We start from the raw sequence: 17,149 nt of genomic DNA on the forward strand, positions 1-17,149 counted from the left end.
ACACACACACACACACACACACACACACACACACACACACACACACACACACACACACACACACACACACACGACTGTCTTTAAATCAGCAGACTATTATTTACTCTGTATTGAGCTGTTTTTTGAAAAACGAGTTCAACTTTAAGGCCTTTACATGGATTTTCTGTCAACATGCATTATGCCACAACAACTGCAATTAAGTGTAGAAAAAGAACAGCTGCGGAGGGCATATCTGTTTTTTTTTAAACTGTTTAATTTTGTGTTTTATCTGTTTTTATTTTTATTGAAACAGTTTTTGTGTAAAGCACTTTGAATTGCCCTGTTGGTGAAATGAGCTATACAAATAAAGCTGCCTGGCCTATACATTGCATTGTGTAAGTACACCTAACTGAGTGATGTGCAGCACCAGAAACAATTAAAAAAAGATGCATGCCTAAAGGAGCCTGAATTTAATGTTTTGGCCTTAGCAAAAGCAAAAATCCACAGTGGAACATGATGTTTTAGTGAGAATTAAGGAGCTGTTAATTATTTCTTATTAAACAGCAACTTTTTTTGGTTGAGATTTAAAGTTAATTCTTGACTTGTAAACAGCAAAACGTTCTTTTCTTGAGGTTTATTTTGAAGCTGTCAAATACTGTATATCACAACATCTTCAGCAGCAGTTGTCATGGTAGAATTAAATTTTTTTCAGCACTACTAATAATTACCATTAAGTCATTTAGACAAAGGTTATATTGTGTCACTGAGTGCAATTCTTTCATTGTGTGTAATTAAACACCTTGTTTGTTTATTAGGCCTAAATTCTTATGTGACTGTGTCCGCCTGCATGTGCATTTGTAAAGCCAACAGGGTAAGCATTTGAACTGTTCTTACTGCTATTTATCACAGTGTCACATTCAACTATCAAACGTGACTTTGGCATGGAGTCGTGACTTAATCACGCACGCACGCACGCACGCACACACACACACACACACACACACACACACACGTACACACTTGTTGCTTACACTCTTACTTATGTAGAATTTACTCTAAATATTCCTCTACTTTAATGAAATACTTTGACATTTTGGAAAAAAATGATTATTCACTTTATTAAAGGGTGTTTGATTTAAAAAAGAAAATACCATTGTCAAAAGTCTTGTCCTCACTGTGAAGTTGCAAGCCAACAGTAGACAAAATGAGGCAAAGTGAATGAAGAAGGTAAATACAAGAAGTTGTTTAGGAAAGGAGATGGAAAAGGATGCTAAATGCAGATGTACTTGCAAGCCTATGTACGTAGTCTCCGGTCTATGTCCCCAAGCTATCACTGTTGCATTGGCTCCGTTTCCTGTTTGCTGTGGCCTCTCTGCACTGTGTGTTTGTGTGTGTGTGCGTGTGTCTGAGCAGTGAGATACAGGAGAGGAAGTGCTTTAAGTGAACACACATTTTCATTTACACCACAGCCTCTCATCTTGAGTTAATTAACTCCGGAGCTGCATGAGAAACCTAAAGCGTCACCTTTATTTCACCATCTTTGGTCACAGTGACAGTGGGAAGAGAAAATGTAGTGTGTTTTGGCATGAGAGAAAAAAGGTGTGAAAATAAATGTCATATTGAAAATCCAAGAGCTCTGAAGATTGCATGGAGGTTGAAAGGAAAATGATATGATGAGAGAGGATGAAATTGAATGAAAAGGACATAGAGGGAATGGTACATTGAGAAGAATACAGATAGATCTGAACAGAATGTGTTGAGTGGTGTTCGGTTGTGTAGAAACATAAAACAGCCCTCAGCTCGTGGCTGGCGCACTGCCTGAAAACACAGAGGGCACTCTGATCAGTGACCTCCCCCTCCCCCTCTTCACCGGGCTTTATGAGTATTTAATAGGGTTTGGTGTCCACTCACCACCACTGTCTCCCTGTAAATCAGCTTTTTGTGGGTTTTGTTAATAGCTTTCTATAAACACTTACATGCACAAGAGACATCTTTCAACATAGATTCCAAGACAAGCTGTGCTTATTGTAGCACAGTAAGCACAGGAAAACTTGTTTACTTTTCTCCTTATATATTTAACCCTAAAAGTCTTTTAGCCTAAAATCTTTTAGCCTTTTAGCCTTAGTTACTGGCTCTTTTAGCCTAAAATCTCACACAAGTAGTGCTAGTTCAGCCAATATCCGGAGAATCAATCTAATGCATCCAATTTTTTTCATCTTTATCCTTGTAATGAGAGGATCGTCTTCATTAATCATTTATTGATTGACGTGGACCAGAGTAACATGCTGAGTTTGAATATTACTATTTTAGTTTAAAAATTTAGTATTGCAAGGCACTCATTTCAAATTGTGTGACCTCACTTTTGCATCCTTTTCTAAAAAGCTAAGCTTTATAGATTTAAAAAAAAAACTTTTTAAACACCAAGCAGATCTTTAGTCTTTTTGTCTTAAGGTTGAACATAAAAAAAGAAAAGTAGATGTGCTCAGTTTGGACGTTGTTAAATTGATAGATAAACTCTGTGTTCATGGTCCACCGTGTTCCAGGACAAACTGTGAGTTATTTACTCCTCAAGTGGTTTGATTTGGACATTTATAATGTGTATCTGTCCCATTTACAAAAAAGGCGGTGTAGCAAGGGAGCTGTCTAGAGGTGAAAGTATTCAGAGTGCTTGCATCAACACTGGTGTGTGTGTGTGTGTGTGTGTGTGTGTGTGTGTGTGTGTGCGTGCGCTGTATCTACTTTCTCTTGCAGGCATGCACACTGGTTTGCATGTTTTACCACCAAGGTGAGCATGTCTGCTGTTCCAGGTGGTTTTGCTCTTTAATGATTCTCTTAGCCCCTGGCGCATCTATCCTTTAGGCAAAATAGGGCACCCCGTAATGTAAGTTCAGCCAAACAAACCACTTTTTACTACTGCTCTAAAAGTATGTCTTATCCGATTACTTGATTAATCGATGGAATACTCGGCTACTAAAATAATCAATAGCTACAGCCGTAATAGAATTAGATTTGTAAAAATAGAGTTAAATTCCAGTTTCACCCAAATGACGGAAACAACTGACTGATTACGTTGCATTTCAGATTAAATTTGACTTTCCTTTTTTTCACATTTGTCCCTTGTTGCAATAATGTGTTTAACAGGTGTTCCTCAAGGTAACAGATGGGGAAACCGCCGATCTGGGATACAAATGTGTGTTATAAAGCAAAGAAAAGCAAGCTATGTCGGCTGTCTCAGATTGACGGAATTTCTGAATTCAAAAAATCTAAAGTATTTAATTTACCTGCGATAATGTAATTCTGTAATATTTAGTTTCATTTCTGCAGTGAAATTGAAATCTACATGCAATTTGACAGCAGCTGGCTATTAATGAGGTTGCTTTTACCTATGTCTTACCTCCATTCATGTTTCTCCCAAAGGCTCTCCACATCCATCTTTCTTTAGCAATTATTTGGCATTAATTAATTGTTCTGAATGCAGACTTAGTGATTACTTAATGAATAAATGTAATTGGATACTTACTCAAACTGTGAAAATTCTGTGTCAGAAGGGCTATGTAGAGTGTAGAAGAAGCTGCCAGGGACAAGTGATTGTTTTATTGCTGCTATTGTATGGAGGGGGGTGAGTAAAAAGTGTGTGTGTGAGCATACAACACCATACAGGATATCACTCATGAAGCAACTACACCCCCTTTCACCCACACAGTCACTACATATGTACTGTATTCTCCCCTCGTCCACCCTGCTCCAAACATCACACACAATTGCACACACAACACAGTGGCATGTTATAGACTGCTTTTCACACCACTCTCTTTTGACACACACACAGGCTGCAGCAGCTGTGGGTGCCGATCTGCAATTCATAGCACACTACCATGACCTTCACCTCAATGCCAACAGCCAACTGGGTTCCATTTTTTTCTTGATTTCTTTCTGCTGTTTTCAGTCCAGACAGGTGTAACATTATTCTGACATTTGAATTCACTGCTGAGGGAAATTTTAGCGTGGAAATATCAGCCAAATAGTCTGGCATGTCTTTAATGCTTCATCTAGGGTTGCACGATTATGGCCAACATGATAACGATAATTTTGATCAAAATTGAGATCACGGTTAATTATCACAATTATTTGTTGATTTTAACCAAAAGATATTTTATAGTCACATAGGCTTTATAACTGCTCTCACATCCATATTGTGCTACATTCCTCTTTATGTTGAAGTTGAGGGGGGTGCGATGGACGTACTCACAGAGAGACGGCTGACTCGTTATGAATGGATCCAGCAGGCGCCGTCTCACATGCTATTATTCTACAAACTGAAGTTACTTGCATTCAATAACTTCTTCTGTGTTTTTTGCAATGGCCGGCGCAAAAGCAGAGTTACCAGTGGAAACACTGGTACAAATACAGGATTGCCTCTCATGCTTAACAATATACAACTGTGTTAATAATAATTAAAACTGTGGACAGATGTCAGAACCGGTGTTTCAGTGGAACACCAGTTCTGACATTTGTCCACAGTTTTAATGTCGCTGCTCTGTCTTTGTTGCTGGGGAGCCTGTGTGAGTGAATGGGGGCTGCGCGGAAATTAAGCGAGAGAGCCAAACACAGTCACGGCATTAGAGAAGAAATGGGTCATGTAACGCAAAATTAAACCATATTGAGATAAAAAACATTGCTTAGTTTGTGAAGAGGCAGAATGCGAGGACGTTAGGTGCACCGGTGCACCCTAGAGCCCTGTGAGCTAACAAACACTAACTAGCACCCTATAGCCTTGTGCGTTAACAGACGATAACTAGCACTGGTCACTGCTGTCTAAAAACAACACAAACGGGACAAAATGTTGCGTTTACTAGTAAACTGGTAAACCTTGAGACCGACGTATAACTGACTACTATCTGTTGAATTTTCCTGCGCGGTGCAGGGAACAACTCTGACTGGCACTTGATCAGACAGTGGTTTAGAGAAAATCGTGATTAAAATTTAATTAATTGTGCAACCCTGGCTTCATCTTCTGCTCCTGGGACAGCAGGTTCCCAGTGATAGATTTTCTCTTATACTTCACTTAGATCCGACAACCTGCATCTATATTCCCGTGCATATAAATTTAAAGTGATGATCTTGATGCTGCGTCAGAGCAGTTATCTGAAACTAGTCCACACTCCTGGCCAGTCAGAATCAAGTTTTCTTTGACCAAGGTATAATGATGCAATAATCTGAGGCTGTTCAGTCTTTTTATTTAGACGGTCTAACAACCGACCGTGAAGATTGTTCACTTTATATTTCAGTATTAGGGTGTGTGTGCGTGCGGGGGGGGGGCTGGTTTTTCCCTTCCGGTAGTACAGGGCTAATGGTTTGTTTACATCCTATCAAGTTTCGTAGGGATTTACAGTCCCTGTGTTTGCCAGTGAGGGGGAGTCGGAGGCAGGATCTACTGAGTCAGGATCGTCTTCCTCCCTCTTGGTTCGGTTGTTCCTTTTCACAATCTCCGTAATGCTTTATTCAGTCACACTCTTTCTCTTTCACACTCTATGTCTTGACTCTCCATCAATTGCCGTCTTTCCTTTTTTTCCACTGGCTTATTCTCTCCCAACAAAGTACCTACTTCCTCACCCTGTTTGCACCCTGATGAGTACCTGTCTTTATTATTCTCTAGACATGTATTTAGCTTTCTTTTTTTTTTCTTTCTTTCTTTCATTCTTTCTGTCTTTCTGTCTTTCCGCCTGTCTTTTAAATTCCTTTTTGCTCCATCACTCCCATTATTAGGCCCTTTCTCTTACTTATTCTGACTTCCATTATTTCCCCCTCTCCATGTATTTTCTCTGTTTTGGTTTCATCCTGCCTTTCTCTTCAAATTACCACCTGTCTGCCCGCTCCTCGTATCCATTTTTCTTTTTAATGGGTGCAGGGCTCTGCTTATTTTTTTTATACACGTCTCCCTATGATATTAAAAAGTCAAGCCCTGTTACAAATTGGCTATACTGAAGTACCGCTGAAAGGTTTTAAGCCTATTCTCCATTTTCCCATTCCTCTTAATCATAATTCACTCGCACCCAAGCCTACATCATAAACAGGCATAATCATCAATGCCCCTTAAATAATATTGAAATAAAAAATGTTGTCATGAAATCAAGCAATCAAGATCATTATAATTTGCCAAATTTGACCAATTACCGGCATTTCACATGACTTAAACCAATCCCAGCAGTCCCACGTGCCAGACTTTGTACCAGTATGCGACTCTGGGAGCCAATAACCATACAGGAGTGAGAACTAGTTGAGGTCACATGTACGTGGCCCATTTCCTCGTTTATCGAGACGTGTGTGACTCAAACATCTCACATTTATCAACAAAACGTACAGCGAAAGACCGTGCAAAACAATTCAGAGTGTCTTGCCAACCTGTAAACATTTTAAAATCAATGTACGCTATAATGATTTTTTTGTCTGATGTTGCTGAAGCGGCTGCTGTTTCAATCCTGTCGGCTCTCTGCAACGGGCGGGGCTGCTGAGTTCCCCCCGCGACTGACACACACACACACACACACACACACACACACACATACACGGTGCAGGTAAAACCGGTGATGAGACGTACAGGATGACCTAAATTGAGGGCAGCTACGCTTGTTATTGTAAGTGCAATAATAAGTTAAAATCCAATAAGTACTTATCAAATGGTGTGAGTGTGTCCCAGCCCAGGATAGGAAATTAACTAACAATGTAAAGATCACCAAGCCACTTAAAGACATGTTCAAATTTGATTCAATCAATAAATTAATGTTTGGGCCACAATCTCAAAAAAAGTCTGCAAAATCCTGAAGGGGCTGATTTAGTTATGAGTTCTTAGCTGTGCAACAGTACAAATCAAATGGGTGTGATACAATGTACTCGGTCACCACAAAACATCCACCAAAGTTTTGTCTTCTGCTGATAAAGAGCATGTACATTTTTAATTCAAAGTAACAGAATGGCGTTAACAAAAAACAACAGGAGAGGCATCGTGGAAGGTGGGAGAAATGTGATGCTTTTGGCGGATGGTACAGAGATTTACTGTGTGTCCTGCACAATGCTATCTTTTTTTATGGTGCTTGATTTGTACAGGCTGGGCAACACTGATAACTTGTGTCTGTCTTATTTTCTCTCACTCAATCACTATCTTAACCGTCCTTTTGTTGTCTTGTTCAATTACCCTTTCCAGCTACTGTCTTTTGCCTTCATACACACAAGAACTAATTACAGTCCTGATTCACCTATATATGCTGTGGGATAATCTTATCTGAAAATAACAGCCCAGCACACTGCTGCCCAGTTGATTAAATGTGCACAGAACAGGTCAAGAAGATTGTGTATGTGTGGGTGTGCATAGAATTTAATAGCTGAATGAAGGAAAGGCTGTGAACCATTGCAATCCTAGCTACATACCTTATAAAGCAGAGGAAGACAATGTTGTTTTTTCTGTCCATTGAAAACTGTGCACATCTCAAAATCTTTTGTGATTTTAAATATTTCAGGACGGAGTTGTCGTAACCCTTGTTGGCCATTTCCTTTGCGAGTTCCTGACAAATTAAATTCAAAAAGTCTCTTGTCTCCTCGTTCGTCTACTTACATCTCCCTGGTGACACCGGTCTTGTGTGCAAACAGAGCGGAAATACTAGGCGGAAATTAACTAAATCTTTTTCTTCGTTTTGTGGCGGGTTGCAACCATAAAATAACCAGTAATGGCAATAAAAGTACCTTCTGCCAAACACATCGCTTTCTTAGCTTTTTTAACGCCGTACTGGTCATGTATTCTCGTAATAATAGTTCCCCTCAAAGGAAGCTTGTGTCATGGGTTGCCTATGACAATCTGAATGATGTATTGAAGCCCCTGGTCCTATTGATGGGCCTGCAGTCTGTAGAGACCCATTTAGCGATTGCACTAGTTAGCTTTGCTACTGTCATTGTATTGACAAACCTGCCCCGGCTGCACTCCGCCAGGGTCGTTTGATGAGCATGGCTTGTTGATCCCGTCTCATACTTGCTTACATCAGCAAAAATGGGTTTTGACCAAAGATGGTACTTAAAGTGTTGTGCTTTGCTTGAAGGACAGTTCATCACTGCGGTGTAATTGCAGACAACTTTGGTTTTATTAAAACTTTTGCCCTTAGTGTGGAACACAGTGATTAGATGAGCTAGTAGTGTAGCAAGTACTTCAGTGACGTTCAAATGGTGAGGTTTGCTGACGTGGATGGGTCTGGTTTCCACTTCATTTCAACTGAGTACACAAAATATCACATTCCAATTACGTCAAATTAAATAGACGCTAACAAAATACTACATGTACATATACTGTAAAAAGAACAGGATACAGCGGTGTAAAATGGTAAAACAACAGTAGACACATTTGTTGAGGTTGTACACAAGATGCATACGTAGCCTAGACATACCTGTTTCTGGTTTACCTTATAGGAACTCCTACTCAACAACAAAATACTGAACCCAGACCTTTTCTTGCTGAACTGTTTAAATGGTTGGTGAAGTGATAAAGTTACTGGCTCCAATCCAAGGTCTCACTTTCAGACAATCAAAAGCCAGATTGAAAGGCTTCCATCACTGTATTTGTCTGAGTGCACCAGTGTAACCAGAGTTCTTGAGGCATCCATATCTTTGACAGGGATGTCGTGGCACAGAATAACTAGAGCGATCATCTCTCAATGTCCGGCAAATGATTCTACTCTTTCCTCTATCCATCCTTGCTTGTCTTGGTTTATTGCTCTCATTCATTTGAGTTCCCTCTCCCCATCCTTTTGTGCACTGATGCCTGGAAATGTAGTGATATACAGCGATGTGCAGCCTGTTAATCATAACTCTTTCTCCACGCTTTCTTTCCCTCCACGTGTCTTTCCCTCTATCCTCTCATCTCTATCTGCTGATTCACCATTCTGTCTTCCTCTGTTTTATCCACTTATTACTTTTTCCTTGCTTTTCCTCATTTTTTCTCTCTCCTTCTTGTCCCCTTCAACAACAGTACTGTAGCTTTACTGGCCATAAAGTGATGCCAAATCTTCTCTTTCTTCACCCGCTATTGTTCTTGATGATGGTGCTGTAGCTTTATTGACTGCACAGAAATGCTGAGGGAGTGCAGATAGACCACATATTGATCGATTCAGCCTAACCCTGCAATGTGTATCATTCATATTGTGTTTCTCTAGTCCAGCGGTACGTTTTGCCCTCTGACCACTAGTCTAGACCTTTTTAAGCCCTTACACATGTGAGCGGTACTAAACTGATGTTTTCTTTATTTTTGTTAAAGGTCCCATGACATGGCGCTTTTTGGAGATTCTTTCATATAGACCTTAGTGGCCCCTAAATACCATTTCTGAAGTCTCTTTCCCCAAAATTCAGCCTTGGTGCAGAGTTACTGCCTCTATAGCCAGTCCCACAATGAGCTTTCCTTAGGACGTGCCATTTCTGTGTCTGTAGCTTTTGAGGAGGAGAGAAGGGGGGGGGGGGGGGCATGATGTCTCTCTCTTTTTCATGATGAGCCAAATTCTCTGGGCGGGCAAAGCAGAAGAAAAAGGGAGGTAACTTTCATTCTTATGACCTCATAAGGAGCAAGAATCCAGATCGGCCCATCTGAGCTTTCATTTTCTCAAAGGCAAAGCACGATACCCAAGGCTCGGTTTATACCTATCACCATTTCTAGCCACTGGGGGACCATAGGCAGGCTGGGGGACTGCATATTAATGTTAAAAAAAAACGTATAAAGTGAAATGTTCATGCCATGGGATCTTTAATGAACTATTTGTGCATGAGGGCATGCTGAGTTTGCAGTGAATCAATCACTTTCTCTTGGATGTCCACGGCCTATGCTATTTCAAAGAGACACTTCAGGTGGGCAAAAATAAATTAGATGAAAATTAACTGGATTGAAAAATTCCAGCATTAATAATTTAAATGATGTCAGACGCAACTGATTGAGAGTAACATTGTTTTTTTTCAAGGGGTGGGTCCCAGACATCTGAAATGCATTTAAAAAAAACAATATTTAATATATTGAATTTAAGAGGTCAAACAGTACACTACAGTTTTTATAATCCAGGTAATTTTGCACGGCAGTGTTTTATTTGAAATCTGAAGCTATTTTCTCTTTATTTGATAGTGATAGTGGACAGACAGGAAAGGGGGAGAAAAAGAGAGGGGATGACACGCAGCAAAGGGCCGCATTCGGATTCAAACTGGGGCCGTTCCAAAGGACTCAGCCAACATGGGGCGAAAGCTCTTACTGGGTGAGCTAGAGGCTGCCCCTTTATTGGACATTTGATATTTGACCTTGAAGAGATATACAGGAAGGAAAGAGGGGGCTATGGCATACAAAAAATGTTTAAGTTTGTGTGAAAAGAGAGACTTTTTGAAAAAAAGATTTTCTAGGAGGACAAATGATAGCATCTGATAAACGGCTGAATGTTGAACCTGTAAACCCTATGGTGTATAGAATGGACCACTGTCAAATTTTTTTTCTTGTGTACTGAACTTACAGTATATTTCAACTTTACAAAAAGTTTTTGTTTTGATTTTCTAAATTTCTAACTTAACAAGATAACAGGCTGTAAATCACTAACTAGTGAGTCTAATGCGCCCTTAGTTCATAAGTCCTCAGTTGTATTTTTGCTTTGGGAACACACCTAGGGCAAAGATGGAGCAAACCAATCTTTTACACAGTGGTGAAGACAATGAAGTGTTTGTGATTACACACTGAGATGAATGGCGTACACACTATTGTATATAATGTTCTTAAATGAAAGTGTGTGTGTATTGGATTTTGGGATTCAACTACCTAGACCAAACAGAACCCTGTAATAGGGGGTGACGATGACAACGCAATCTAGTTTATTGACATTGATTAATGAGCAACAACAAAACAGAGTACCTCGTCATGAGACAAATTGAATAAAGACGAGGCAAAAATACTGGTCTCTCTGTGCCGGCTGAGTCATGTAGCTAAATGATCGACCATGCTGTGAACATTTAACACAAAAGACTGAGTGAGTAGTACTTCAGCGCTGCAGCTTTCTCTGAAGTGATTGCCTGTTTTACTTTAACCGGGGAGGGAGAATAACAGGGCTATTCAAACAGTCAGTACAAGCTTTTATTTGTTGTTGTTTAAACCTTCCCTAATGTGTCCCAGCCTGTTTTGGCCTGTTCAAGGCAGAGCACATTCATCATGGTGTCCTCAAACATTTCAATTAATTGGTCTTAAGAGGCTGAGATGATGTATGCACCTCCTTGATATCTTTAAAAATGTATGACCACTACAGCTCATTGATGACTAAGGGAATTTAAAATGACATTGCTTGTCTTAACAGACATTAAATCCGACTTGACATGTAACCCCGCATGTCAAGCCTTTATGACTGTCCGTCTCTACCTCTCTCTCATTTTCTGCAACTTCTGCAAATCCACCCCACTCATTTTGTACGTGGCATGAAGAAGAGGAGTGGGGAGCATCTGCATTATTTACAGTAGCTCTTAACCTGACAGGCTCACGTTCACCAAAGCCCGGAGCTGTTTATAGAAACGCTGCCTTTGCGTTCAAGACTTTAATAAAATGGTGAACTTTTTATTATAGGAGCGGACGCTAAATGGATGAAAAGTTATGCTTAAAGAACATGTTATGCCATTGGTTCTGGCTGTTACAGCACACTTGATAAGGGATGCGGCTGGTAATGTAATAACTTGAGCTCATGTAAGCTGCATTATATGCTGTTTTAATAAATGACCACAAAAATGGGCAGAGACCTTTTTCCCTGGTAAACCTTGTGACCTTCTGACTGACTGCTGAGGAATTTTCCTCACGTTTCTCTATCCTCTGTGACTGTCTACATCTAGAAACTAAGCTGCGCGGTGCCGGGAACAACTCTGACTCTGGCACATGATCAGATTTACGGAGCGGTAGATTGGCTTTGCAAAAAAAACTCTATGAATGCAATGACTCATTCAAATATTGCTTTATTGCTCCCCTCACAACCCGATACTGGATAAGCGGACAAAGATAGATGAATGGATAAAAATACCATGTAGACCTATTCCGGCACAACCTCAAATCACAATTATGAACCTAATATAAAAAAAGCATAATATGGACGTAGGGTTGACATTGTGGTTATTCTACTTTTACTAGAGTAAATATGTCTCCGGTTATTTATTTTACTTGAGTACTGAGATTCAGTACTTCCTCCACCAGTGACTAAAACATAACCAGGCTACCACTGTATCATTATTAGATGAAACATGGAGATTGTTCACTAATTTCAGAACTGTGTTACTGGCTGTGCTGCAGAGAGGTCCTCTTAGGGCTGATCTTGCCAACGTTCAAAATGTCACTTAGGTATGGCGTGAGTGCTGAAAATGTCCTTTTTGCTTAATGCATTTTTTCATCTTGCCTCATAACACCCCTCAACTTCAGTGCACTTACTTAACTACTACTGCACTTTTTAGTGGCTGCTTGGTTTTGCTCTACTGCTGCTAAAGTTGGTTTAGGACATTTTAAGCACATGTTTTATATATACATATTACTAATTAATAGTTTTGTATTATTAATGGATGACATGACTACTTGAAACAAACCCACAAGGAATTATCACTTCATTCTCTTTGGAAGCTTAATATATATTTTGCCTGCTAACAGCGTCCAAAGAACTGCAGGCCTCACTTGCCTCAGTTAAGATCAGCGTTCATCCCTCCACCATCAGGAAAAGACTGGGCAAAAATGGCCTGCATGGCAGAGTTCCAAGGAGAAAACCACTGCTGAGCAAAAAGAACATCAAAGCTCGTCTCAATTTCTCCACAACACATCTTGATGTTCCCCAAGACTTTTGGGACAACATTCTGTGGACCGATGAGACAAAAGTGGAACTCTTTGGACGGTGTGTGTCCAAGTATATCTGGCGTAGAAGGAACACTGCATTTCATAAAAAGAACATTATACCAACAGTAAAATATGGTGGTGGTAGTGTGATGGTCTGGGGCTGTTTTGCTGCTTCAGGACCTGGAAGACTTGCCGTGATAAAAGGAACTATGAATTCTGCTGTCTACCAAGAGATCCTGAAGGAGAATGTCCGACCATCTGTTCGTGTACTCAAGCTGAAACGAACTTTGGTTCTGCAGCCGGACAATGATCCTATACACCAGCAAGTCCACCACAGAATGGCTGAAGAAAAACAAAATGAAGACTTTGGAGTGGCCTAGCCAAAGTCCTTCCTGAATCCTATTGAGATGTTGTGGTATGACCTTAAAAAGGCCGTTCATGCTCGAAAACCCTCTAATGTAACTGAATTAGGAAAATTCTGCAAAGATGAGTGGGCCGAAATTCCTCCAGGACGCTGTAAAAGCCTCATTGCACGTTATCGCAAACGCTTGGTTGCAGTTGTTGCTGCTAAGGGTGGCCCAACCAGTTATTAGGTTTAGGGGGCAATCACTTTTTCACACAGGGCCATGATGGTTTGGATTATTTTTCACCTTTAATAATAAACACCTTAATTTACAAATTGCATTTTGTGTTTACTTGTGTTGTCCTTGACTATTGTTTAAATTGGTTTGATGTTCCGAAACACTTAAGTGTGACAAACATGCAAAGGAACAGGAAATGAGGAAGGGGGCAAACACTTTTTCCCACCACTGTATCTTGGATGAACACCTTACATTTTCCCCTGACAGCATTTCACAGCTCAGCCAACAGCCGTGGCAGGTAAAGGTCAGGGGAGAAGGAAGTGTGGAATCCAGAGGAACAGGGGGTATTAAGCTCTCCTTCATTACTAGTGCCCTATACTCTCTTCTGAGATTTCTTTTTACATTGAAACACATGTGGTGGAGAGGAGTACAGAGGGAAGGGAACAGATATGGTGACTGAGCAGGAAACCCAGTGCAGCTACACTTGTTCACAGCCTGTAACAGATAAAAGGATTATAAGCATCAGCAGCCATCATTAAACCATCTTTTTTTTACGTTTACACCTCCATTTTTTTTTCATCTTTTCTTTTCTATGTCTTTTGATTTAATTTGAGCTCCTCCTCCTGATTATAATTCCACAGGTTGCCCTCTTTTGATGCTCCTCAGTGTCTCAATCTCAGTCAGCTCCTTTTCTCTCTCTTTGAAATACTCTTTTGTCACCAACCAAGGTTTTTGATTTAGAATATGAAGATGAAAGATCAACGGCAAACAGAAGTGTTTCCTTCAAATTAGTCAATCCGCAGTTTATTGCTTGAATAAAGTGAACATGCTGCAGGGCATCTAAAACTAAAATCTGTTATGTCATGGCCACAGTATTTAGTTAACTGAACATGGTACAAAGTGTACAGTTGCCCCAGAGTCACAGCCATTAAAACAGAAGAAGAAAAGCCAGAAACCAACTGTAAGTCTGGCCTTTCATGGAAGAAGCATTACTGCTGCAGAAGCTGACATGAGTTTACTTTGTTTTCTGTCCCTTATTTGAACTAAGTCTGGAAGAAATAAGTCAATGAATAAAGAATGTGTGCTGACTTAGGCCCAAGCAGACAGGAAATCCATGGTCATACTCAGCCAAACATCTCCGCTTTACCTTGTTATGGAGTACAGATTACCGCTTTTCTGTCAGCCTTCTGGGAAGAAATAAAAGCAGTAAAAGTTAGTTGTTCAAAATGTCAAGCTGATATTAAAACCTTTATCTTTAGTTCTGATTAAAAACTGCACCATTTATATTCTTAAAGAGTTAAGGAATGTCAATGATTTTTATTTAATCTGATGAATTGCTTCAGATCTTTTTAGTATTTATCATTATTTGTTAGAAATATACTTTTACTTTTACAGTGGGAAACAAAAACATGCAACTATTTGTGTCAGTGCATTGCATTAACTTTGAAATATTATTCCACACTGGGTTCATACACATACAGTACCAGTACATACATATACAACAGTGGCACTTTTCTGATTATAAGTCTTTTGTCATTAGCAGTGTTATAGTATTGTTATTGGTATTCCTCTCCCAACATCTTGTTCCTGTCATCATTTTGCTTAATCGCAAATTAGCGAGTATTAGTCTGATTAAAAATGAGAAGCCCCAGCTGGGATGTGTTTGATGTGATTGATAAGGGTGCTATTTTTGTGTTTCAGCTGAAACTGCTTACAGACTTACTTCAGGCCCTATTCAGAATGTGAAAACTCACCCTCTGTTCACGAATGGTTTGTTGCACTGCAAAAACCACTTGTGATATTTTTGTTGTTTTTTTTCCTTCAAATTTCACAGGATTTGTATACATCTGAATGCCACAAGTGCACAGTTTAGTTAATTCAGTTCAGTAAATTTGTGTTTGAATGGTACTTCTTTTTAGATGACATCTTATAGGTTCATGACACCTCTTGAGATTTGTTGCAGGCTGTGGAAACTCAATAATTGAGACTAAAGATTTATAAAATGAATTAAACGTTCATTTTTCACTTTGAAAATACTAGCACTAAATTTAGTAATACTAAAATACTTACTAAGGTATGTCCCAAGTCTGTTACACTATGTATTAATGTTTCAAGGTTACGTAAGTTTCTTAAAGTAGTTGCTGTCAGACAATAGTATGTAAACTTATCCTGTCTGTCTGCTTGATCTTCCAGTACCGGGTTGGGCAGCTGTACATGATCAGTAAACACAGCCACGAGCAGAGTGATAGAGGGGAAGGAGTGGAGGTCGTCCAGAACGAACCGTATGAAGATCCGGCACATGGCCAAGGACAGTTCACAGAGAAACGAGTCTACCTCAACAGGTCAGTGGAGCGCTTCTATTGTAGTTTATTTTGGAACATGTAATTCATTTCTGTGTCTGAAGTACTGTACTTGTTTAACACATGTTTTGTCAAGTATGTAGCCAGTTCATGAAATGTCTTTTTTTGGTCCACAGGACATATCTTGTGTTTGTAAAAAAATAAAGTAAAAGGAGGTGGACAGAAAAACAAAAACGCCACTATGGCCTAACAGTTTTCAATAGTTAATTTAAGATAAATGGCATTAGGAAACCACCAGTATTCAGTGTCTCTGGGGAATGCAGAAGTGAAACACAACGGCAATGAGCTTTGTTACATTTGGTACTTTAAAGGTACTCTAAGCGATGTCGAAAGACGGCACTTCTTCTTGACATTTTAAGTATTTTCAAACAAAACGAGGCTAGCTCGCCCCCCCCTCATCCGGTCCCTGCTGTCGGTATCTGATCTGTGCTGCCTGCATGAGCCAGCAAGACGACAATCCTGTTTTACGAGGATGTACAACATTGCACGATCTGTTCCACGCTTCCGGTCGGGGTTTTAGCAGTCTGCCGTTAGCTTCCACCGGTAAGTTAATGTTAGTTTAGCTAACTGCTAATTTGGCTCACCGCTAGCGGACAGCTTGATTCAGTCTAAAAAACGTTGACTCAGACTAAACACTGGTAAAAGCAGGCTACAGCTAAATTGAGACGTTACATTGATAACTAAAAAGAAAGAACTGATTGATTGTATTTTAAATGAGCACAAGTAAAGTAGAACTGACGTTGATTGTGCAGGCAGTATGGATCAGGTACCGACACCCGCTCTCTCCTTTCCATGCTTCCGCACTAACCCCACCAACCACAACCACCAAATCCTTGTTGTCGATTATTGGCTGGAACACTTATGTTTCGTGGTGCAGGTCGGCGCAGTTTGTTTTGTTGCTGTTTGTAAAGCCTGGGCTGTCTACAGAGTTTTTTTTTCTTACAGTGTAATCAAGGGACAGGCAGCCAGTGGATAGTGAGGAGATGTTTGCTGTGTGCGACAAAAAAATGCAGAAAACATGTTAGCTTAAAGCGCGTTTAAATGTTGTTGTTTTTTTCTTTTTTTTATTACCTTTCCTGTTTGGCTAATGGTCCTTAAGACTTGTTTGCCACCTAGGACTAGATCTTTTGTTTCTGAACATTCTCACTCAAAGAACAAATCCGCTCAAATTCAATCATTTCCCCAAGCTGGAAATGCCTGCAGTAAAAAGTACACTGTATCAACTTGCCAAGATAACATTGGGCCCTTTGATAAGGCTGGAAAGCTTTGGAAACCCACTTTGTTGCTTATCCATCAGTTAGATATCACCCCATACTGATTTATCTCTCTGCATTCCATGCACACACACACACACACACACTTACACACACACACACACA

General features: G+C 39.9%; 1 protein-coding gene across 2 annotated transcripts in view; it reads left to right on the forward strand.

The window, feature by feature from the left end:
- LOC117957275 (cytoplasmic phosphatidylinositol transfer protein 1-like) overlaps positions 1-17,149 on the forward strand; it is a 69,185-nt gene that overhangs the window by 36,730 nt on the left and 15,306 nt on the right. For both annotated transcript variants that reach the window (XM_034892902.1, XM_034892911.1), the window contains exon 2: positions 15,604-15,752. In XM_034892902.1, coding sequence (XP_034748793.1) covers positions 15,604-15,752 — 149 coding nt within the window. The remainder of the gene's footprint in view (positions 1-15,603; positions 15,753-17,149) is intronic.

The sequence above is a fragment of the Etheostoma cragini genome, chromosome 2 (assembly GCF_013103735.1).
Source record: "Etheostoma cragini isolate CJK2018 chromosome 2, CSU_Ecrag_1.0, whole genome shotgun sequence".
Classification (NCBI taxonomy): domain Eukaryota; kingdom Metazoa; phylum Chordata; class Actinopteri; order Perciformes; family Percidae; genus Etheostoma; species Etheostoma cragini.